Here is a 24,481-nt window from a genome sequence, read left to right on the forward strand (position 1 = left end):
GTTCTTAAATAATTCAAATGTGAAAATGCTAATCTTCTAACAAAAAATATGTCAGATGTCCCTAAGTTCAGCCTTTTACTAGGACTGGAAAACAGCCAATGTAACACCCATTTTTAAAAAGGGATCCAGGGAGATTTGGGGAATTACAGGCCAGTTAGCTTAATGTCTGTTCCAGGTAAATTGGTTGAAAACAATATTAAAGATAAAATTAGTAAGCGTATGCTGAAAAAGAATTAGCATGGCTTCTGCAAAGGTAAATCCTGCTTCACTAACCTTTTAGGCCTGGTTCAGACAACACGCTATAAACCATGCTGCTTAACCACAAAATGGTTAAGGGCATTCCCTTAACCATTTTGTGGTTAAGCAGCATGGTTTTAGCGTGTTGTCTGAACCAGGCTTTAGAGTTCTGTAAACATCTGGACAGGGGTAATCTGGTAGTTATTATTTACCTGGACTTCCAAAAGGTTTTGACAAAGTCCCTCAGCAAAGACTCCTGTGCAAACTTAGCCGATCTGGAATAAGAGAGGTCTTTTTATGGATCGAAAACTAGTTAATGAACAGAAAGCAGAGTAGTGCAGTCTAGAAGGGGAGTTGACTTGGCTTGTTTTCATACAGTTGGTTCAATATGTCACTGGAATCCTTTAAGGAAGTACCCTTTACATTTCCATAATTTCCAGCCAGCGTTAGCCATCTGGGGTGCACCAGGTTGAGGAAGGCTGTTTTGGGGCTTGAATCAGCTTTGAACAGCAGATACCTCTGAAAAGCATTGCTTACAATATGTTTGAATAGATCCATTAGGTGTGATTGGACTAATTTGCTGTTTGGAATTGCCACGCCAGAGTAAAGTCAAGTAAAGACTCCTTGACTTTTGTCAATAAGTGTTCAGCAAACATAGGATAAAGCAGTTAATCTGTTGAGTGTCCTTCTGCAGCTAAGGGCTAGCCTCTGGTCCACGGGGCTATCTTTCCTCCCCCCCCCCCAAAAAAACCTCAACTCTACCAGCCTTGTTCATCGGACAGTTGTATACTATAGCTGCTAGTCCTTTCTGAATCTTTTGTTCCCTTTCTCTGCAAAAGCAATGTAATTTTTTTTTTTAATGTACAGTGCTGTGAGGCATTTTAAGGGGGACGGGGGGTGCTATGATGATCTGTCTATTGTGTGGTTTTATCTGACTCTCTAAACCGCCCAGAGAGCTTCGGCTATGGGGCAGTATATAAATTTAATAAATAAATAAATACTATTGTTTGGATTTTGTTTTACTTTTGTAAAACTTGTTTTGGTCCTACTCATTGTACAATGCTCTAATATCTGCATGAATGAAGGGTGGTTTTAAAATATTTGTAATTGTGTAGACAAAGATATACAGGCCCCTGCGCACAGTCAGTTTATAATCCAAAACAGATAATAGAGAAGACTTTCAGGGTTGCAGCTGGGGGAGGAAGAAAGGCTGCAATTTACGCTTCGGGTATGTTGGTGCAGTTTTGAGATGAGCTTGCCCAGCTAGGTAAATGTGGATTACACAGTCAGTTCTTCAGGGTGCAAGTTTTAATGTGTTTGTATTTTTATCAGAAGGTAGACTTCCATCTTGCACATTTGCTGGAGAATGTCTAGGGATTTTATTATGAATTCTACTGAAGAGCAAGGATCCTATAACTCAAGATTTTTTCATGTAGTATAATGCTTGCAAAGAGGTAGGAAGTATCACCAAGTTGTTTGTTTTTGGATTATACAGAAAACGAGGTGGAAACTTAAAAGATATATGCATGCAGTAAAACCATGTGGTAGAGCCTTTCATGGAATATACAATGCCAGGATGCAGATGGGGGATTGCATTATTGGAACTTTAATGTCGAAAACTAGGTTCTTGGAAAATCTACAGTAGCCTTCACCCTAAAAGTTTGGTTTTGTTGGTGGGAAAAAGGCTTTTTCCCCCCCCTCCGCTGGCGTATCTAGTACATGACTGCATGTTAAACTGTAGCACAAGTATCTTGGTGTACCAACTGAATAGCACCATGACATCACAAGCTATTCAGCAGGTCCACCCCTGTGCTAATCAGCATGTTAAACAAACAAAAAACCTTTCAAGGCTAGCTGCTCCCCTATTTTTAGCCCTCTACTTTTTGCTACAAAAAAGGTGGTTCATTACTCTGTACAGCACCATGTACATTGATGGTGCTATATATAAATAAATAAATAAATAAATAAATAAATAAATAATAATAATAATGGGAGCACACATCTCCTAATACCTGTTTTTTTTTTAACATTCATACAGAACTACGAAAATTCTCTCCTTTTCTTTTCCTTCATGTTGTTCATAGTCTTGTAAAAAGAGCCTAATGCTAGTAACTTTTAAATCCTGTACAGCAGTCTTCACTTGTCACATCGACCCTGTTCAGATGACACACTAAGACACAACGCTTAAGCATTCTGAGCTAAACATTACAGCTTAGCATATCATGTGAACCATGACTTAGTGTGAACCATTCTTAACCATGATGGCTACATAACCATGGTTTAAACATGCTCACTATTTGCTACAAAAAGGTTAGCGGCCTAACCATGGCTTAGCCTGTTGGTTGAATAGGGTCGCTATTTACATAGCTTCAGATATATGGGATTTGTAATGCTATCGCATTAAAACCAGTAAGGGTTCTGGGAGGACTCCTCCAGGGCCCCCACCCCACCCAAAAAACTCAGTTGAATCATTACTCATACGTTAGGAAATACTTTTAAAATTGCATTAGTGTGCAGTTACAATTGAGGATTAGCCCATGCTCTTGTTAATACCATTTATCTTGTGTTTTCCATTTAGGAACAGAACTTTACTGAAAGAGGAGGATCCTGCCATTCTTATAGCAGAAGTTTTAAGAAGGAAATTTGCATTGAAGGATGAAGATGTGGACATGAAAAAGAACTGACATTATGCTCAGTTATTACCTTGTAAAGCAAATTATTGTGCTCCTAAAATATTTCTCCACAGTTGGCTGCCTTCCTTGAGCATCAAACAACCTTTAGGGATTAGGCTTTGTGTGTATGTGTGTGGAAATAACTCCTATGTGAGAGAAACTGTCATTTTGCTATGTTTTTTCCACATAGCCGATACGACTTTTTAAAAAGCTAAATAGTTTTCCACGTTTTGAACTGAAGCATTGTTAGTAAACAAACTTGGACAATGAAAATTGCCCGTGACTGACTTAGTGGTAAGTTAAAAATGACTTGTTCATAATTTTGCTGCAATTCTGAAGCCTGCGATACCTTACTAAGATATTTTTTTCCTTACAACTTCAAGTTATAGGTAAAGCTTGTTGAAAAAATGCTTGTTTTCAGAAGACTTTTCCCACAACTAACTTTTCTTTTGACAACAATTATTGTGTGCTGTTGAGGATGGGAGGGGATGTAAAGCGCCTAGTCTAAACTTTTGAATTTTAAACCTGGCTGTTCATAATGAGTCTTTCCAAGACAGTGAAAAGCTTTGCTTCAGCATTTCTTCTCTCCCCTCCCCCGCCCCTTTCTCCATGTTTAAACAAAACACAAACTTTGTACCTTCTTGCTCTTCCCCTTTGCCACAGGGTCAAGCAGACCAAATGAATAAAGAATGAACAATATAGTATGAAGGTCCCCTTGGAACAGGACTAAATAGCTTGAATAGCTTATGAAGTTGATAAGATATCCTAGCACTGATGTTTAGCACAAGGAAAGGGAGGCATAGACTGTTATTGGACTGTGCTGGGGGCCTTCTTCTTAGTCCAGAGATAACTGAGAGATGTTTAAAAGCTCACTATGTAGCACTTGTAACCTGGTGGTGAGATGGTCTCATGTAGCCTCTGACCACATGCTCAAATATATTACGACTAGTACCTCTTCACTGTATCTGCTTGGAAATCTACAGAAGTAGAAAAGCAAAAGTAAGATTATATTTTACAGTATATATTAAAAGCCATCTGTGCACAGGCAGATATCTCATAAGGGGTGAATGTACTGTGACTTCAGTACTGATGCTGTCAGTTATCTGAGGGCATCATGTTCTTTTAGATCACCAATGTGAAACTGGTACATTACATCATTATCTGTTTCCTGTGTAGCATAGAGCAGATTCCATTTGATGCATTCTCCTTTTTCACACCCTTAATATTCTACGTAGCTATTCATAACTATTTGGTACCTTTGTATCTTAGAACATATTTATCTTAGTAAGAACTTTGGTTGTGGATTAGACCAGCCATCCCCAGCCTGGTGCTCTCCAGATTTTTTGGACTATAAATCCCAGCATTCCTGGCCAATGGCCATGCTTGTTCAGACTGATGAGAGCTGAAATCCAAAACATCTGGAGGGCACCATGTTGGGGAAGGATGGATTAGACTAAGAGCTCATTAAATACTCATTGAATGGAGATTTGAAATAAAGTCTCCCTTTCCCAACATTAAGGCCTGCAAGGGGAAAAAGACATGATTTAAGAACTAGTAATGCAAACAAACAGGTTTTTTAGACAAAAAACATGTATACTTAAAAGGAGGAGGGGCCCTGCTCATCCAGTTTGTGCAGGTTCTACTACTTACTTCTACATATAGCTGCATATTTTGCCAACAGAAATAGTTTTCCTTACCATATTTCCATTATTAGACACATTAAAGACGCCAGCATACAGAATAGCTTGAATATGCTGTATACAGCCATAAACAACACATACATACACATATATATGTGCATACACAATGCAACTACCGTCTCAAGTCTGCATCAGTTTGTTTTGTTAACTATGCATTGAGAGCATTTATCCCACAGAGCAATTACGAGTTAGTGTTTAATGACTCTATTGCCTTCTGAATCCTCTGTGAATAGCAAGTCATAACATGACTTCTGACTAACGTCTGTTAGAACAGACAATCTCATGCCTGGATCTATGTGGGGCCCTCTCTCTGCAGAATAACAAGCCCCAGAGCACTCCGTATAAGAAGGGCTCGATACTGTGCTACTTTTGTGCCGAAGAGGCTTCTTTTGCAAAGACGGTTCACCTTGTCCACGAAAAAAACAGTTAGAAATGACTTTGTGACCCTCGGAGTCCTGGGTGAACAGGAGACTTGCTACATCTACGTGGCTGGTCTCATGCCCTTCATCAGAATTAGAAATGGCATCATTGGTTTTCAGACAGAGTCCAGATGCAGTTATATTAAAACTCTTCAAAGTCTTCATTTTTGTTATACTTTTCTCCAGCTGAGGATCTATATTCTCAGAATTAGAGGATGGGCATCTGTGTTTTCTCTGAGCCTTGGTTCTTCTACTTGAAACTATCTGCAGGTGTTGACTATCCAGCGGAAACAAGGTTGTGTTTGTTTCTCTCTTCCGACCACCATTTTGCTCTATCAAAGGAGAATAAGAAATAGCTGCATGATCAAGAACCCTCTTTTGTTCTAGGTGCTGAATTAAGTCCAAGGAGAGAGGGTCTCCCCGCTCTGCAACAGAGACTTTTCCCTTGGTATCTGGCAGGATACAGCTGTTACTTTGGGCTTGAGTAGGGGCAGAACACCAAGGGGGAAGGCATACGCCTTGCGTTTTCTGTTGGCTCCACTCTTCCAAGTCCAGTGGCTGAGAAGAAGCTGGCAATGGGGCTTTCTCCCTGCTAGGCAGTTCATGGTCTTTCAGGTTGGAGGCACTGTTGGATGCAACAGTCAATAGCCTTTTATGGGTGTTGGTTTTCTTCTCCTCTGCAAGAACAAGTCGACAGGTCAAATATACATCTTTTACTACATAGCTTAGAACGGCAAGTACGAAACAGCCTATTCCCTACTCCAAAGCCCAAATGTGGGCAATTTAGAGGAACAGAACAGCCCCCAATAAGCTAACCAAACCACCTGTAAGCCCAAAGTACCTACTAGTAGGGGAGGTTGCCTGCTACCTCTTGCATGCCTTACTGCTCAGCCCTTGCAATCAAGACTCCACTGGGAGACTAGTAGTTCTACTTTGTCCCTAGTCTGGGTGAGTACATCCCATTTTTATTCAGAAAAAAGTAGTATGCCTTAACTAACAAAAGCTTAGGAGACACTGTAGCAGATGCAAGAACCCTTCTGGATAACTGAAGAAAGTAATGATAGAAGTGCTGATGCAGGGCTCTCCCCCATACGCACCGCTACACTTAGTGGCAAAATCAATACACAAAGCGACACCTTAGAGAAGGCCACCAGAGACCAAACACTTTCCTGCAAGATCTCAGTAGCTCCCACTTCTTGCCCGTCCATGGGGGTGAACAAGCAACGAACAGCTGCTCTTCCCTCCCTAAAAAAAAAAAAAAGTGACTTGAAAGCAAAGTAGAGTCACGTCTTGCTGCTTTCCTCAATTACCTTTTCCCAGCTGCCTCATTTTTTGAGATGATTCAAAATTACCCATGAAGGAGTAGTGTACTGTTAGGAAAACGGTGGAGAAGCAAAGCTTTTTGAATGACCTTGTGTGTTTTTGTATAGTGTATTCACGATGAAAGGTGCAATGCAAGCGTGAAATAATAAATCCTCTTATACAAAGCTCTGCAAATGTATGTGTAAATTATTAAAGCCCGATACTTTCCTCTTAGTAAATTTCACCTTCAGGGAAAATATACAGCTACTGCATCTAAACATTTTGCTTTTTCCTTGAACAGTAGCTTTTATTTGCATAACAATAGAAATGCCTAAGTTAGGGACAGGTCCGGAGGGTTGCATGCAGTGCCAGGCTTGGGACTGCACATTCTTCTCCCCGCCCACCCAAATCTAAGTGCTCAGGGATGGAGAGGTTTTAATTTTCCCTGCCTGCAGAGTTCAGGGGCTAGAGACAGAAGGGGGGGGAATTAAAGCCTCCCCCCACTCCCAGGGATCCCAACCTGCTGCTGCTAACAGCAGTGCTGGAACATAGGTCTCTTCCCCACTGTGCAACTTATGTAATCAGCTGGGCTGCGGGGGGCACCCCAGGGCTGCATGGAGAGCTGCTGAGAGTTTAAGTAGAACAGAAACAAATACAAGAGCAGCAGTCTAATTAAAGTGATGGTTATAGCAAAGTACATTTAGGGTGCCATCCTACTGGGAAGGCCATAAGCTTCCAAACGTGGAGGCTTATGGGCATCTAATGCAGATTGGAAGGAGCAGCAGAGGTGATATTTGCCTCCACGTTCCTCCTGCTTTGCATTTCAGCTAGACGGGCTCTTTTGCCCACCTAGCTGGGGTTCTGCAGAGCAGGAGGGAAAGAGGCTGGGGACATTGTGTAAGCCGGCTTCCCCAGTCTCTCTCCCACTCCCACCCCCCAGCATGCTCCCTTCCCTTCCTCTCTGAGATCACTTCTGCAGTGCTCTCCAGGCCAGTTACGTGAAGGAGGAGGCAAGGAGCTCAGATTCCTGTCTCCGACGGCAGAGCCAGGAATCTGAACTATCCTCTGTTCCCCCAGACTCTGTCTAGGGGCCATAGGATTGCTCTCTTAAGGAATTAAGTAGTACCTAAGAATGCAACCACAGGCTGTACACCTGTTCAAAAAGAGTAACGCAGACTTGAATCCGGCATGTTTACCTTGCACAATCCGTCTGCCAAAACTGCATGCACAGAGTCCTAATCAGATACTCAGTGACAGAAGTAATCAGTCATTCAGGAAAAGAAGCAGGCGGCTGGATTTAGTTCTGGTAAGTCTGAACCGGTTTACATACATGCAGCTTGGATGCCAGGCACGCATGCAATTCAATCAAGCCAACAATATTTCTCTCCACTTAGTTCAGTCTTAGTGCATTTGGGTGCAATTCTGACCTCTTCACTTGCATAAATCCTCCCAGGCTACAACAGGAGTTTTTTTTGAAGAAAAAAAGGATTTATGAAACACATTGCAGATTTAGGAGAAGTGGGATCCAATATTACTGACCATATAGGCAATAGTTTAATTGAACACCCAGTTCTCTGCCTCTGATAAACTCAACATTTAGTCCTGATAAACTGAGCCAATTTTATCTGTTTTTTAAAAAAATGAGTCCAGTTATCTGGATCCAACTGTAACAGACAATTCTAGAAAGAAACTGGAGGTCTTTCAAGCCTCATGGCTATTCAGAGTCCCAAGATCTTTGCCCCCCCCCCTCCCCAATGTCACTTGCCCTTTCCTAAGGGAGGAAAAACCATACCTGCTTGTTGAACACTGAAGAAAGTGGAAATGGTGGTTTGTTTAGTGAATGGAAGAGACACTTTTGTTGGAGTAGAATAAGAGAGTCGATTCGCCACCCTTAATCCGGGCTTACCTATTAGGTTCTGGGTGGGAAAGAAATATAGGTTACAATTCATCCATCCATTGTGAACTGGTTTCATTCATATGTTGCTTAATCCTAAATCATAGCACTTAGAATCGATTTGCTTACATAAATTATCTCAAATCCTTGAGAAAAAAAGGATTTACAAGTGGTCCCAGCCAGCCAGGGCCTCCTTCAGGAAACTCCATTCTGTTTCCCCCAACATTCCATAGTTACTGAGCATGCTCAATCCTCATTAGGCTGTTTGATGGGTGTGTGTGTGTGTGTGTGTGTTGCCCCCTTAGTTTTTTTTTAAAGTATTTTGTTTGCATTTCTGCAAACTTTGGGGCTTCCCTGAGCATGCCAATATTTCCCTGTTGTTTCTCAGTGGGACTTTTATTTATTTTATATCCCACTCTTCCTTGCAAGGAGCCCAAGGTGTCTTACAAGACAAATTATTAACAGAATAAAATGCAATACAAATGTTTAAAAGCAGAGTATTTATTGATTTGGTTTATATCCCACCGTTCTACCAAAAAAAAAAAAGCCACATCATGGCCAGAATACACTACAAAAAAAAAAGTCTCTGAAATGCCTGGTTGAAAAGAAAGGTCTTCAACTATTATTATTTATTTATATAGCACCATCAATGTACATGGTGCTGTACACCTAGCACTGAGAAAGTAACAATGTGAGCCACCTGAGAAAAAGCATTCCATAAATAGGGTGCTACCACTGAGAAGGCTCTGTCCCTTGTGGCCACCTGCGTACCTTCCTTCGGCGAAGGCAGCCAGAGGGGTGGCTCTGAAGTTGACCTAAAATTCCAAGGAGGTATGTACAAGAGTAAACTTTAGATGCTCTGGTCCCAAGCTGCTTAGGGCTGTAATGGTCAAAACCAACACCACTTTGAACTGGGTTTAGAATGTCTTTAGGAAGGGTTTACAGCTCAGTGACAGAGCGCATGCGTCCCATGGAGAAGGCCCCCAATTCAAGCCCGACATTTCCAGTTCAAAAAGGATTAGATAGCAGATGCTGTCCAAGACGTCTCTTCCAGAAACTCCAGAATGCCACCACTACTACAGCCAGAGTAGCCAATACTGACCAGGCTCGATGAACAAAGAGCCTGACCTTGAATAAGGCAAGCTTCTCAGAATCATGGAGTTGGAGCAGGCCTTGTAGGGGGTTTAGTCCAGCCTCCTGCTCGATACAAGCAAGCCAGAGCTGGAACACCTTCAACAGCAGAAAGGGAGTTTCCACCCACCTTCTCGGTAATTAGCAATTTTGTGGAAATCAGTGCAAACACGATTTAATGTGGTGGGAGTCTTTGCACCTCCTTCTCAAACACAGGTCAGGCGTCCCCGTGTTTGTCATGAGCACTGATGAAGAAACAGTATCTGCGCTTCCTAGTGGGTACCCAAGCACCTGGAATGAACACATTCAAGTCTCACACTTCCACAGAGAAGCAAAGATACGTGCCTCTGCCACGTGCTCATCACTCATGAGCAATCCAGTGTGAACATAATGAGCCCTGGAAAGAAACCATGAATTTAGGGCTTGCAACAGACAGAACATACATGCAAGTTTCCCTATCTTCTTCACACGGCGCATAGCTAAACTATGGTATTCACTTCCACGAGATGCAGGGATGACCACCAATTTGGATGGATTTAAAAGGGGGTTGGATAAATTCCTGGAGGATAATAGCTGTAGTCCTGATGGGTCTATGCTACCTCCAATATCAAAGACAGTATGCCTATGTACACTAGCTGCTGGGGAACTTGGGTGGGAGGGTGCTATTGCACTACCTGTAAGTTTCCTGTGGGCAGCGTGTTGGCTGCTCACAGGAACAGTCTGCGAACAGAGTGCTGGACTAGATGGACCCTTGATCTGATCCAACAGGGCTCTTCTAATGCTTTTATCTACAGGATTGGAAACATTGCCAGGTTGCCTGGACACCTAAGAATTTTGGGCGGGCAATTAAAAATTAGATTTTCTCAATCCTATGCGGGTCTGGCACCTAAAAGTGTGGAGTTTTTAAAGACATGAATCCAGTCTTGTAGTTCCATTACCTGCAATTTTCTCCTTTTGAGTGATGAAGTATCCAACCAGACATCACAAGTCTCATGCTGCTTCTCTGCAGGGCTTCTGCTCTTCCGTTTCATCAGAAATTCGCCTTCCGCATTCAGGGAATGTGTGACTTTCTGCAGCCCAAGACAAAAGAAGAGAGGTTGCATAGCAAATTCCTAGTCCTCGTGGTTGCTAAGAACAGGTTGAAAAGTTGACAGTACTGTATACCCAAATAGCGTAGGGACCATAAGGGGCAAATAAAAGCCTTTCCATTTCATACAATGGAATTCTCCATCAACTTGCCTCTTGCTCCAAATCCATCCTAGTGATTGGATAAGAACACAAGAAGTGTCATGCTGGATCAGACCAAGGGTCCAACTAGTCCAGCACTCTGTTTACACGGTGGCCAACCAGCTGTCAACGAGGGGCCAACTACGCGGGGCACAGTGCAACAGCACCCTCCCACCCATGTTCCCCAGCAACTGGTGCACACAGGCTTAGTGCCTCAGATACTGGACGTAGCACAGAGCCATCAGGGCTAATAGTCACGGATAGCCTTCTCCTCCAGGAATTTATCCAACCCCCTTTTAAAGGATCACACATGAGGAACCTTCAGTTTATGAGCTATAGGCTGCCCCAACAACAGCTTCTTCTGAGCCCCTTTCCAAAGCCCCAACCCCTCAGAGGGAGAGGGGGCCAACAGAACAGCTCCCACCTGAACTGCAGCCTCCAGGACGGGTCCTCTCCTCAAGGCTGCAGCCCTGCCTTCCTAGAGCAGGGAACAAAGCCGGCTCCTGACTCAGCCCACTTAACCTCAAGAGGGAAAGGCCAGGGCAGAGCAAAGCTGCTTCGGGGGTGGCAAGCTCGAAGCAGCAGCCACGCCAGCTATAGGCCTCTTCCTCCTGCATCAACCCCAACCAGTTGATGCAGTGGGCGTTGTTACTCTCACAGACAGACAGCAAGGTGTGTTTTTTTTGGGGGGGGGGGGTTCCAATGAAGTAAATTCTTCCCAAGTATGGGTCCTTATGTAGCCCAATCAGTTCCATCCACAAATAGGAGCGAGGTATCGGCATCCCCAGGGTATTATTATTAATATTTATTTATAAAGCGCCATCAATGTTCATGGCGCTGTACAGAACAAAACAAAACAAGACAACCTGCCATATGGCTTACAATCTAACGCTGAGGTTTGCAGAAGTATAAAATGGGGGTGGGGGATAACCCCCAAAAGAGCGCAATTGGACTTGAGCCCTGCTCAGCAGACACAGAACGCTAAGGCCACCCTGAAAGCCCTGGTCAAATTCATATCCCCTTTCCCTTTGCAAGAATCCCCTCCTTCTCTCATATAAACGTTTCTTGCGTAGAAACACATTTATTATAATGGCATTAATGCCGGCAATCCTAAATGCATTTTCTAAGAAGTAATTTCCACTTAACACACTGAGGCCTTTCTGTAGTGGACAGCTGTAGGACTGTCTTCTGTCTAACCATGCATAGGAACGGGTTGGAATGACCCCTTTATATTATATAAAATAGCGACATGCATTAGAAAAAATTGAGAACAATATTTTAGGACTAAAGCACTGCAATATTATCTTGCAATATTGTATTGTATTGCAATGTTGTATTGCAAAGATGATCAGGGGACTCAAAACAAAGCCCTATGGTGAGAGACTGAAAGAAATGGGCATGTTTAGCCTGGAGACGAGAAGATTGAGGGGAGACATGATTGCACTCTTCAAGCACTCAAAAGGTTGTCACACAGAGGAGGGCTAGGATCTCTTCTCGATCTTCCCAGAGTGCAGGACACGGAATAATGGGCTCAAGTTACAGGAAGCCAGATTCCGGCTGGACATCAGGAAAAACTTCCTGACTGTGAGAGCAGTGTGACAGTGGAACCAATGACCTAGGGAAGTTGTGGGTTCTCCCACACTAGAAACATTCAAGATACAGCTGGACAGCCATGCTTCAAGGTGGATTCCTGCATTGAGTAGGGGGTTGGATTTGATGGCCTTATAGGCCCCTTCCAACTCTACTATTCTATGACTCTACCCACCTTGGCAGTAAAAATATAATAATAGACAATTGACAATGTGCTGCTCTTTAATGGTACCCCGAACCTACTTAATGGTGCAGCTACCTCTTGGGACACTCAGCCCTGATGCCCTAATATGCAGTCTTGCCCTATGGAGAAGGTTTATAACCAGTGATGGCTCATGCTCATTGGGGCTGATGGGGCAGAGGGCAGGGCAGATACTCAATAGTCTACTGAGATTGTTGGAGGAGGGCAGGAGGAGAGCATGCATGGTAAATGGCTGCTGCATGCCATGCATTGGAGCCAATGGTCCTGATGGGGGGGGGGGGGTTCTCTACCACAACGGGTGGGGGACAGGCTGAGGGTTGCCATCCTATTCACCCCCAGAAACCACATTCTGACGACAGTTCAGGGCCATAGTCCATACTGTGCAAAACAGGCCTTAATGGCAACTTCCAAGTGAGTCAAATCATTCAAACTCACCCGTCACACACTAATTCAAGGGACTGATGCAATTTGCCACAAAACATCCACAGAAACCACGTTCTGATACCCGTTCTGGGCCATTTTTCGAAAAACAGGCCAGACTGGCAGCTTCTAAGTGAGCCACGTCAACCAAACTCACCAGCCACACACTAGTAGGTGGGGTTGATAAAATGTGCTCCAAACCCTCCACAGAAACCACGCTTCTGTACTCCGCTTTCACACCGTCCCCTATTAAATGCATCCTGTCCTGGAACTGGCTAGGATAACATGCATTTGCTAAGCAGTGAATTCCCACCAAACACAGTGCAAGTAAACAGGTCTCAGATGCTGCCGTGAGCTGTTTCCACTCCAAAAGATTAAGGGCCCAATCCTGCGCAAGTTTAGCCAGGGGGGGGAGGGGTCCTACAGCGCCCAGCCTGCGCCATCCGGTGTGGCTGGCTGGGGGACGCTGGACGTTGAAGGGCCTTTTCCTACCTAAAAGTGCAAAAGCACGCGCACTTTAGTGAGCATTTATTAATGTATCACATTTCCAGTTCGCCCAATAACAATAACGCCCCTTTCCTAACGCGTGGGGAAGGGGGAACTCCGCTGAGCCCCCGAACCGACTTACTCACCCGTCCGACCCGGCTCCAGGTGGCCTCGCAAAGGGATTCCCGGGCTCCAAGCTTCCCGCCTCTCAGGCCCCGCCCCTCCCCCGGGAAATGACCAATCGCGAGAGACGCAGCCGCCTTGCCCCGCCCCTCCCCCGGGAAATGACCAATCGCGAGAGAAGCAGCCGCCTTGCCCCGCCCCCTCCTTTTGCTCTCCTTTTGCGCTCGGGCGCTTTTCCTGTTGAGCTTCGGAGCAAGTTTTGCTTCCTCAGCAGGAAGAGGAGGCAAAAGGAGCTCCTGGTCTGCTTTCTCCCACGAATCTCTCTCAGGGAGCAATCCTATGCATGCCGAGGCAGAAGTAAGCGCCACATACCCCAGGCGGTTATGCTGTCTTGGGCATGCTGGGAGCTGTAGGACTCAGTTGTAAGCATGGTGGGCTGGGGCATGCTGGGAACTGTAGGCATACTTGGCTGGGGGCATACTGGGAATTGTAGGCATACTTGGCTGGGGCATGCTGGGAATTGTAGACATACTTGGCTGGGGCATGCTGGGAATTGTAGACATACTTGGCTGGGGCATGCTGGGAATTGTAAGGCTTATTTCTAGACAAGGCATGCTGGGAATTGTAGAAGTTATTTATCTGGGGCATGCTGGGAGTTGTAGGAGTTATTTCTAGTTGGGGCATGCTGGGAGGAGTTATGGGACTTTTTCCTGTCAAAATATGCATCGGATTGCACCTTAGAGTTGTATAGCCACTAACCCCAACCTCGTGTCCTCCCAGCATGCCCCCATGTTGGCTGAGATGTGCTGGGAGTTGTAATCCAACACAACTGGATGGCACCAGGGTGGGTAAGACTTGAATGTAGGATTACCCTCCTCAGCATGCACGTTTTCTCGTGTGAAGGGGCCTTGTCTCCACACAAAGGGCCAAAACAAATACGACTTTAAATCCGCATCTAGCAGCTACATCAATGTAGAATAGGCACAGGGGCCCCAGTCAGGATTGGGACCCTCGCATGGTGGAGTAGAGGGGCGTTTAAGATCCAGATTGAGCCTCTTGCACCTGATAGTAAAACTGGCCGGTGGGGGGGGGGAAGGGAGAGGCATAGCTGCTTGATATGCAGATAATGAAAATAACACATTATTTATACTAATGTATGTTTTGACACAAAGCCAGTCACACCCACGCCTCTCATGCTCCCTGCTCCAAATCCCAGTCTCCCATTCCTTATTTATGCCCGAGGTCTTGATGAAGTCTTGCAATTACAGTTCCTGACTTGGCTCACTTGGAGTTCATTTTCAAAGGTGTTTTCCATGCCATGCCTTCTTTATCACTGCTTCATCTGTAACTTGCCTTAATTATATGTAAGACACTGGCTCGTGTTTGGGTTTGCTGTTTTTATTGTGGATTTTGTTTCCTGCTTATCGCAGGTATAGGGTTCAGAGTGCAATCCGCTGGACGTTTCGACAGAAAGAAGAACACAAGAAGAGCCCTGCTGGATCAGACCGAGGGTCCATCTAGTCCAGCACTCTGTTCACACAGGGGCCGACCAGCTGTTGACCAGGGACCAACAAAGCAGGACACGGTGCAACAGCACCCTCCCACCCATGTTCCTCAGCTACTGCTGCACACAGTCTTACTGTCTCAGATACTGGAATCTTACAACCCCCAACAATGCTGGGAGGTGTAGGACTTTTTTTCTGTCTAAACATGCATACGATAAAACTCTTAATTTTGTTTTTTCTGCCCACTCAGTGGGATTGACTTCCAAGTAGATATGCCTAAGGCTGAACTATAAGAAGCACTCAGGCTGGCCCAGACCCAAAACAAACAAAAGGGAGTATAAGAATGCATTGCAGTTGTTCCGCCTGTTTGCTCAGAAGTCAGCCCCAGTGGAGGTTACTCCCAGGAAAGCGCACATGGGATTGCTACAGACGGAATGGGGCTTCTGAATAAACATGCATGAGCTTCACTGGCTGTCTCCAGATGCAAGCAACTCTAGCTGCAATCCCATACACACTTACCTGGGAGGAAAAAAAAACCAGTGAGCCTTCTAGGACTTCTGAGTAGACATAGGATTGTGCAGAAAAACCAGCTGGGGCCAAAAGCTGTAGAGCAGAGATGGGCAACCCCAGTGGAGGCTAGTGGCTCTGATGTCAGTGGGGTGTTGAATCCGCTCTGGGTTGCAGTCAGAACTCTCAAAGAGCTGTAGATCTCTGACTGAAACCCGGAGCAGATTCACTGACATCAGAGCCACCAGCCTCCACTGGGCAACCCAATAGGCCTCCACAAGGGATCTGTTCAGACTAGGGTTGCCATATTCTGAATCCACAAAACTGGGGCAATTTGGGGGGGGGGGCTAAGCTTTTTTTTTAAAAAAACTGAGCAATATATAAAGGTCTAGGGAAAGCCCAATTTTTCAATTAAAACATCAACAAGTGTAAAACCAGATCTTAAATTCACTGCAACTTACTTCCAGGTAACAGATTTGAGGCTTGAAACCCAAATCCAAGGAGGTGGATTTTTGAAGGGCAATTTTTGGGGGAGTGACTTTCCTTTCCTTTCCCCCCTTTCTCCTTTCCTCTCCTTCACCCCTTCATCCCCCGCTCGCTCGATCCTTCCTGTCCCCCACAAAACTCTCTTTCTTCCCCCACAAATAACCCAGCAGCTCCGCCCCGCACCTACTCTAAAGGTCTGACCACAACCAGCCCAGCTCACCAAACTCCTGCGCATTGCCTGGGACTCAGATAGCCGGGGGAGAGCATGTGCGCCTTTCCTCGCTGGTGTTCGTCTTCTACGCAGCTGCAGGCGCAATAAAGTGAGTCTCGGTGAGTGACTCAGATGAGCCTGTGGAGGAGTGGTGATGCTCTGGAAAAGGCGCCAGATGGATGCATCTTTTTCTCTGCTGCTGCCGCTCCACTGAGTGGAGGCACCATTTTGGAGGTCAGAATTTCTCCAGCCAGCTGGACCAGGAATCTGGGATTCTTGCCCAGCCGGTCAGGACATTTCAGAATCTCCTGGAAATCGGGTCATTCCCGGTTTTCCGGGACATATGGCAACCCTAGTTCAGACCTCTGCAAGAACCATTTGTCCATCTCCCAACAGTCCTCTCTGAGAGGAGAAGGAAATGGGGCGGGGGAGAAGGGAAGCATGGCTACGGCCCAACCCACCACTGCCTTTGCCCCGCTCCCACAGATTTCCCCCCAACAGTGATGTATTACATTTTAAAGTGCATTTCATTTTCTTATCATTTATTACTTTTTTTTATAATGCCCAATAGCCAAAGATCAATAGCGAAAAAGGCCAAAATTGAGCCCTACCCTGACTCCACTACAACACACTGCCCCCTCCCCCAGGAAAAAAAAGTCTCTCCATCTGTGCTGTAGAGAAAAACATAAAGGCAGCCAATATTTTAAATTTCTTCTACATCCTGTGTATGTGGCCATAACAAAATGGGGGGAAATGGTTCATTCTCTTTTTCCACTGCCAACTGACCAAGGGAGGGATTCTTAAAAGAGCATACTTGGAGATTACCGAATATTCCTGAGGCCCAGAAAAAAGGGTCACCCTCTCGTGTGTTCATAACTTACTGGGCAGCGTTATGTGCCAATGCTTTCATGATAAATCGGGCAAAAGAATGCGCTTTTTCTTGTACGGGAGGCCAACTGATGTAATAGCATTGGTATTTTACTCAAGTTTAACTACTGTATGTAATTGCTGCTTTCTACTGGAAAAAAACTGGCCATGACCTTTTGGCTAAAGCAGACAAACTGGCTTTGAACACAGCCACAGAGGCAGGCCAACAGATTTCTCAATTTGCACTCCCCACCTCTGCTAGGGTAAGACGGTTCACTGCCCCTGCCCAGAATGTGATGGAGCTGAAGAGTGAAGGGACAAGTCCGGGAGCTAACTCGTAAACCAAAATGCTGTTTCAAGGCAAAGCAGGATAGATTTCCATATGTGACTTAGAGGCAATGCAGGATAGGAGCTCCTAGGCTTCTAGGGTTGGATTCAGGATCTCCAGGAGTGTTTTTTTCACAGCCATAGGTGGACGCTGAACCCAGGCCTTGCCCATAAACGCCTGCCAAACCTCTACACACAAAGTTACTTTATGCCAAGTCAAACTCTTGGTCCATCAGCTCAGTACAGCCTACACCAAGGTTGGGCAGAAAGTATCTCCAGATGTTTTGGACTTCAACTCCCAGCATTCCTACCCACTGAAGTCCAAAAACATCTGGAGATCTACCTTCTGCCTATCCCAGGTCTTCCCTGACTGGCAGCAATTCTCCAGGGCTTGGACAAGGGTCTTCCCATCCACCCCCCAGTCCCTACCTGGACATGCCAGGGACTGAACCAGGGACTTTCTGCATGCAAAAATCTCTACCACCAACCTATGATGCCTCCCCATAAAATGCCTGCAAAATCTCTGCATAAGAAGCTGCCTTATACAGGGTCCACCTAGCTTAATGTTGTCTGTGTTCCTGGCAGCCACTTCCCAAGGTTTCATACCAGGCCTTCCTCAGTCTTACACAGAAAGGCCAGGGACTTTTAGCATGTAAAGTGTGTGCTTTACTGCTGAGCTATAACCAGAAGCGGCTCTATGTTGGGGGTGAATAGGATGGCAACCCTCAGCCTGTCCCCCACCCGTTGTGGAAGAGAACCCCCCCCCCAATCAGGACCATTGGCTCCAATGCATGGCATGCAGCAGCCATTTACCATGCATGTTCTCCTCCTGCCCTCCTCCAACAATCTCAGTAGACTATTGAGTATCTGCCCTGCCCTCTGCCCCATCAGCCCCAATGAGCACGAGCCATCACTGGTTATAAACCTTCTCCATAGGGCAAGACTGCATATTAGGGCATCAGGGCTGAGTGTCCCAAGAGGTAGCTGCACCATTAAGTAGGTTTGGGGTACCATTAAAGAGCAGCACGTTCAATTGTCTATTATTATATTTTTACTGCCAAGGTGGGTAGAGTCATAGAATAATAGAGTTGGAAGGGGCCTAATCCAACCCCCTACTCAGTGCAGGAATCCACCTTGAAGCATGGCTGTCCAGCTGTATCTTGAATGCTTCTAGTGTGGGAGAACCCACAACCTCCCTAGGTCATTGGTTCCACTGTCACACTGCTCTCACAGTCAGGAAGTTTTTCCTGATGTCCAGCCAGAATCTGGCTTCCTGTAACTTGAGCCCATTATTCTGTGTCCTGCACTCTGGGAGGATCGAGAAGAGATCCTGGCCCTCCTCTGTGTGAAGACCTTTCAAGAACTTGAAGAGTGCTATCATGACTCCCCTCCGTCTTCTCTTCTCAAGGCTAAACATGCCCATTTCTTTCAGTCTCTCATCATAGGGCTTTGTTTTGAGTCCCCTGATCATCCTCGCTGCCTTCTCTGACCCCCCTCCAGCTTATTTGCATGCTTCTTGAAGTGTGGTACCCAGAACTGGACAAGTCAGGGATGGAGTCCTCAGGTCTTCCAGCACAGGCATGCAAATGTCCTGGCAGGCTTCTTCTAATTGCTTAATTAAATATCCCATGCAAGCAATGTCCTCTCAGGTTATGCGGCTGAAGCTCTGTACAAACGGTCAAAGGAGGGCGAAGAACTCAGCTGTCCAGTGAACTGATGGACAATTTTTTTAAAAAAAAGAAAAGAAACAAGCCCATGATTCTCTGCCCATCAGGGCTCCACCCTCTCTATTCCGATTCATCTCCAGCCGGAGAGAAAAGGGAACTGGGAGATCCAGACTCAGGGACATTGCTCTTAAAAAATTTGGGACCCAATCCCATGGCACACCAATTGGCAAAAAAATGGCATATGTTGATTTATAGCAATATATGCAAACATAGACATACTTTCTAAGATTTTTTTAAATTCCACAACAGGCAAAGCCAGACCCTTAATTCTGAAGTTTTCATGCTGAGCAGTAAGAGGAAAGAACAAAAGCAGAGCACAAGTTGGACTGGGCACAGTGATCAAGGAATCTTCCTCAAACCCCAGCACATCCACAGGCCACCCGCCAGGGACAACTCCTAGGCAGGACAGCAGTTTGTTCAGCATCTCCGGATTGATCTCCAGGGGCTGAAACACCATTGCCTCAATTGCAAAGCCAAAAGCTACTGAGAATCACCTCCCGGATACCTGCAAGGGACCGACCGTGTGCTCAGAGCTAGACCCTTAATTTCTCATCCAAATAAACTCCAATGGACACTCAAGGCCCTGGGGAATAGATCTGGGCCCTAGGAAACAGATTCAGGGACAGGAGCCCATGGAGCCAGGCCTAGCAAAGCCTCTGGATCCAGTATGTTCAAAGATGTCCTGTTGAGACTCCCACCAGATGGGAGAGATTTTTTTTCCCCAAGTGAAATATTTGATGGGAAGCAAAGGGGTGAGCTGGTGGATTGTCTGCCCCATCTGAACCAGGATTGCCTTGTAAATCCACTATTATTTAAGATGCCAGAGAGACGCTTTGTCTGTTTATCAGGAAGAAGGAAGGTCTAGTGCAATTCCTATGACTCAAGGTTAAGGATTTTAAAGTTCGTGCAAAAACGTTTCTCTGGAAATACTCAGCGAGCATTCTAAGACCCGCCTGGAAACCAATTGTGCCTAGTAGGGATACAAGACATGGAATGTTTTCTCTTCTGCACTGAGTTGCTGCAACACAGAGAACCAGACATTGGATGCTTCGGACGACACTTTCTGCATGAAAAGGGTGAACAGACCAGCCACCCATTGAGCTTCTGAAGTTAGACCGAGCACAGCTCTAGCCATTGAATTTTACTTCACAGTGGGCCCATTCAGAAGACACCTTAAACCCTGCCGGTTAAGGCTTTTAGTTAAGCAGCAGGGTTTAAGGTGTCTTGTGCGATGGGTTTTGCTAAACCCTGCTCACTCACTGCCCATAGTCAGACCGTCTGCAGCAGAGTTAGCTGCTCTAACCGTGGCTTAAAGTGCTGTGTGTGACAACACGGCTTGTGGTTAGTGCTAACCCCAGAGAACCACAGTTCCGCTAACCACAGAACCTGAAGTGTCGTATGAACAGGCCCTTTATGAATCATTACAACTGTGCCCGCTGCATGGTGCTATCGCAGCTTTTCTATACCCATGTTGTGGCTTTTCATGTGCCTCGTTTTGCATCAATATTACATAGTTATTTCTAGGGTGCTTCCTTTGGTTTTGTGTCGCTCCAGCAAGGAGGAGAGGGGAACACAGAGCTGGGGGGGGGGGAGTTGGGGGTGACTAATGAATGATTGGCAAATTGGCAAGGTATTGATACAGGGGGTATGGGTAACCCTGCTGACATATGCCACTTTTTTAAAAATAATAATGCAGGATACATGCAGTTGTATCAATAATCCCCTTCTTATCATTTATTTATTTATTTATTTATTTATTTATTTATTTATTTATTACATTTCTATACCGCCCAATAGCTGGAGCTCTCTGGGCGGTTCACAAAAAATAAAAATATTCAAAGTATAAAACAACAGTATAATAATAATTACATTATTATTCTAGGGTACAATCCTGTGCACGTGTAGACAGAAAAAAGTTCTACAATTCTCATCATTCCCCCAGCCAAGCCATGCTGGTTGGGGGAAGGCTGGAAATTGCAGGACTTTTTTCTGCCTAAACATGCATAGGGTTGTGCCCTTACTATTTCATTAATTTATCTGACATGTTTAGACACCACCCAAATTGTACTAGATTTGGGCCATTGCTAGATGAGGGTTTAGCCTGGGCTGATACCCGGACTCATCCCTGTGCGTCCAGATGATGCACAAGGGAACCCGGGGTCAGCCCGGGCTAAACCCTCCCTTGGCCCGGGATAACCGGCACTGGTTGTGGCCCAGTATTTCCACATCCCTGAGCTGAGTCCGGGGCTGAGGAAGGTCTAGCCAGTTCCATGGCTTTTCCTGGCTATGCAGCTTACTTGCAAGTAGCCAGGAGACGCTGTGCCCATCTGGCGGGGGGAGGGAATCGCAGGGGGGGAGATGTGGGTCGGGGGAGAAGAGCGGACCCAGCGGGAGAGATGGGGGGGGGAAGAGCAGAGCCAGGGTGGGGAGATCGCGGCCAGGGAGGATTGGAGATCACGGCCAGGAGGGCGGAGGGGGCGTCAGACATGGCAGGGGGTGGGGGGGCAGGCAGGGATCAGATATGGTGAGCGGGGGGGGTGAGCGAGCGAGGGTGGGCGGGGGATCGGACATGGCGGGCAGGTGGGGGGGCATTGGACATTGCGGGGGGAATTGGGAGCAGGGGGGAGTGGGGAACCCTTAAAAAAATACCTACCTTGTTGTTGGTGCGCTCCTGAAGACATGGCCCCTTTAAGATTTAAACAATTGGCTGACGCGACGGGGCTTTCCCTTACCCTGTCGCGTGTCACATGTAAACTGGGGCGACGGCTCGCGCTAGCTGCAGTGCAGGCTCGCCCCTACTCCCAAACGGATTCACAGGTAGGTCTAGCAAAGCCCCCAGACTGCAATCTTATACCAACTTTGCTGGGAGTAAGCCACGCTGAATTCAATGATGCTTATTTCGGAATAGACAGGCACTGTTATTACTTTGGTCAATTACAGGATGATGTGAGGGGCCCAGTGGTGGAACAGCACAATTTGCTGCCCTTTCTGATCCACCTGAGGCAGGGGATTCCCTTTTCCTCACAAGAGGGCCAGCCCTTGCTGATATCCTGACTTCTGAAGAAGTGCAAACTAATTTCCCATGAAGTTGTGCATGGATTGTGGCAGAAGCTGGAAAAAGTTCCAAACACTCATCAAAAACTGCAGGCATTCTACTATGGGACAAGACCAATTAAGCCGCCTAAGCTATTTTGTCTGTCGAGTGTGAACTTGCAAGAGAAATTGACTTTGGGGGAGATATTTCATGATTTTGCAATGTATACAGCCAGAAAAGTAACACTGTGAAGTGCTACTTATTACAGACATGTTGATCCAATAAAGAAAAAATAAATCAAAACAGGATAATACTGTTATTAACAGTTAGGACCAACCCAAAAGATACCAAACAGTCACCAAACATTGTCACTTGCTTTAGATTATCTTTTTTTTTAAAATAGCAAAAGGGGAGGAGGGAAGGGCGTTTGAGGACATGGTAGAAGAATAGTCCTAATGGAGTCCATGGACTCAGAAATGTAGAATATGTAACTTCTACAACTAAATAAAACTGTATGTATACAATGGGATTGTGGGGTGGGTGAAGGAGGGGGGCATATCACAAGCTTGCACAGCCTCCCCCCCCCCCAATGATATGTGGGCTCTAGGTTTTCTTCAGCAGCAGTGGAATGGAGACCGCAACCATGACATTCCTTATCTCGTGTAAGCAACAGGAAGGAGCGTTCTTTTGTGGTATATACAATGACGCATCCTCCACTCACTTCTGCTTTTGAAGTGTACCAGCTGCTGCTCTTCAGCCGAAAAATCTTGAAGGATCAGACCAGGGCTGGCGTCGAGGGTGGGCCCCAGCCCCGGATCTACTCCTCGTCTTCACCACTGCAACCTGCTTGTTCACTTGCCTCTCGCTCTCACCCAGACAACAGTAGTGGTATTGAGAAGGAAGGAGATGCCACAGCCTGCTTGTTCCCTGGTTCTCTGCCTGTCAAGCAAGCAAGAGGTGGCAATGAGGAGACAAAGGCTAATCACAAATGTTAGCTGCTCTTGCTGCTCTGGCTGAGTTCGGACGACACACTAATCAACTGGGCAGGGGGTAATAGGAACAGAATGGGAAACAACCCTTGATTAGCATGTTGTCCCAACTCAGCGAGAGCAGCTAACAATCGTGATGAGAACAGAGAATCTTGTCCTTAAAAACCTGCAGCCAGCACTGGGTCTGACCTAAGATAGGTCATAGAATCATAGAAAAGCAGAGTTGGAAGGGGCCTACAAGGCCATCAAGTCCAACCCCCTGATCAATGCAGGAATCCACCCTCAAGCATCCCTGACAGATGGTTGTTCAGCTGCCTCTTGAAGGCCTCCAGTGTGGGAGAGCCCACAACCTCCCTAGGTAACTGATTCCATTGTCGTACTGCTCTAACAGTCAGGAAGTTTCTCCTGATGTCCAGCTGGAATCTGGCTTCCTTTAACTTGAGCCCGTTATTCTGTGTCCTGCACTCTGGGAGGATCCTGGCCCTCCTGTGTGACAACCTTTTAAGTATTTGAAGAGTGCTATCATGTCTCCCCTCAATCTTCTCTTCTCCAGGCTAAACCTGCCCAGTTCTTTCAGTCTCTCTTCATAGGGCTTTGTTTCCAGACCCCTGATCATCCTGGTTGCCCTCCTCTGAACACGCTCCAGCTTGTCTGCGTCCTTCTTGAATTGTGGACCCAGAACTGGACGCAATACTCTAGATGAGGCTCTATATGAGGTCACCAATGAATGAGCCAGAAGTGAAGCAGATCAACAGGCAGCCAACCTCGAGCACACCATTAAAATAAAAAACTGGCAAGGGAGGTCTACTAGACGTAATCATTATAAATTAATAAAACCTATGTTCGTGCCTTCTTATTTGCAGTGGAGTGCAGATACTCCAGCTGCATCACCAAAAATGACTTCAACACATCTGCATGGTATCGGGACCAATCGGAACTTTCCTCTCAATGCAAATAATGCGGCTGGGAGGGGGATTCTGGATCAGGACCCTATCGGGGCAAAAAGTGAAACGCCTCCTCCCTCTGCATCACAATCCTGTTCTGGTCACCCTTCTACATGCCTGCTAATTATTTAAAAAAAAAAAAAAAAAACTAGCCACACAAAGGCTAAAATAAAGATGTGAATAACATTTCTGAGATCTAGTTTGGACCTCCTCCTATCACCCAAGGCAGTGGCTGGCAAAGCCTACATGGGGTTTTTAAAGGACCTTCTGCTCACTTAAACGACATTTTGGAAAAAAGAAAAAACGTGATGTATGTGATGTACGTGTGTGACGTGTGTATATAAAGAAAACTGTAATATATGTATCTTTGTAAAACCGTTGACATGCCAAAGCCCGTTTTCGCTTTGGGCTGCTATGGCTAACCTTGCAGCAAACATAGCACACGTACGCATAAGCTGCCCAGTTCGTTGTGGATTTCTTG

General features: G+C 45.8%; 2 protein-coding genes across 7 annotated transcripts in view; one reads left to right on the top strand and one right to left on the bottom strand.

The window, feature by feature from the left end:
* The window catches only part of MTFR1L (mitochondrial fission regulator 1 like), a 30,201-nt gene extending 23,686 nt beyond the window's left edge, over positions 1-6,515 (top strand). For all 6 annotated transcript variants that reach the window (XM_063140357.1, XM_063140355.1, XM_063140359.1 and 3 more), the window contains one exon: positions 2,816-6,515. In XM_063140357.1, coding sequence (XP_062996427.1) covers positions 2,816-2,921 — 106 coding nt within the window. In that variant the 3' untranslated portion in view covers positions 2,922-6,515. The remainder of the gene's footprint in view (positions 1-2,815) is intronic.
* Positions 4,798-10,428, bottom strand: AUNIP (aurora kinase A and ninein interacting protein). The gene is made up of 3 exons (XM_063140348.1): positions 10,294-10,428; positions 8,123-8,246; positions 4,798-5,705 (listed from the first exon to the last, which is right to left on the bottom strand). The coding sequence occupies exons 1-3, from the start codon at positions 10,384-10,386 to the stop codon at positions 4,798-4,800; spliced, it is 1,125 nt and encodes a 374-aa protein (XP_062996418.1). The 5' UTR covers positions 10,387-10,428.
* Between the last annotated feature and the right edge of the window lie 14,053 nt (positions 10,429-24,481).

This window comes from Elgaria multicarinata, chromosome 13 (genome assembly GCF_023053635.1).
Source record: "Elgaria multicarinata webbii isolate HBS135686 ecotype San Diego chromosome 13, rElgMul1.1.pri, whole genome shotgun sequence".
NCBI classification, from domain to species: domain Eukaryota; kingdom Metazoa; phylum Chordata; class Lepidosauria; order Squamata; family Anguidae; genus Elgaria; species Elgaria multicarinata.

Coding starts and splice junctions, on each gene's coding strand:
- AUNIP (XM_063140348.1), bottom strand. CDS start 10,386: ATGAAACGGAAGAGCAGAAGCCCTGCAGAGAAGCAGCATGAGACTTGT. Junction 8,247..10,293: donor TCAAAAGGAGAAAATTGCAG/GTAATGGAACTA, acceptor TTTCCCACCCAG/AACCTAATAGGTAAGCCCGG. Junction 5,706..8,122: donor CTTCAGTGTTCAACAAGCAG/GTATGGTTTTTC, acceptor TTGTTCTTGCAG/AGGAGAAGAAAACCAACACC.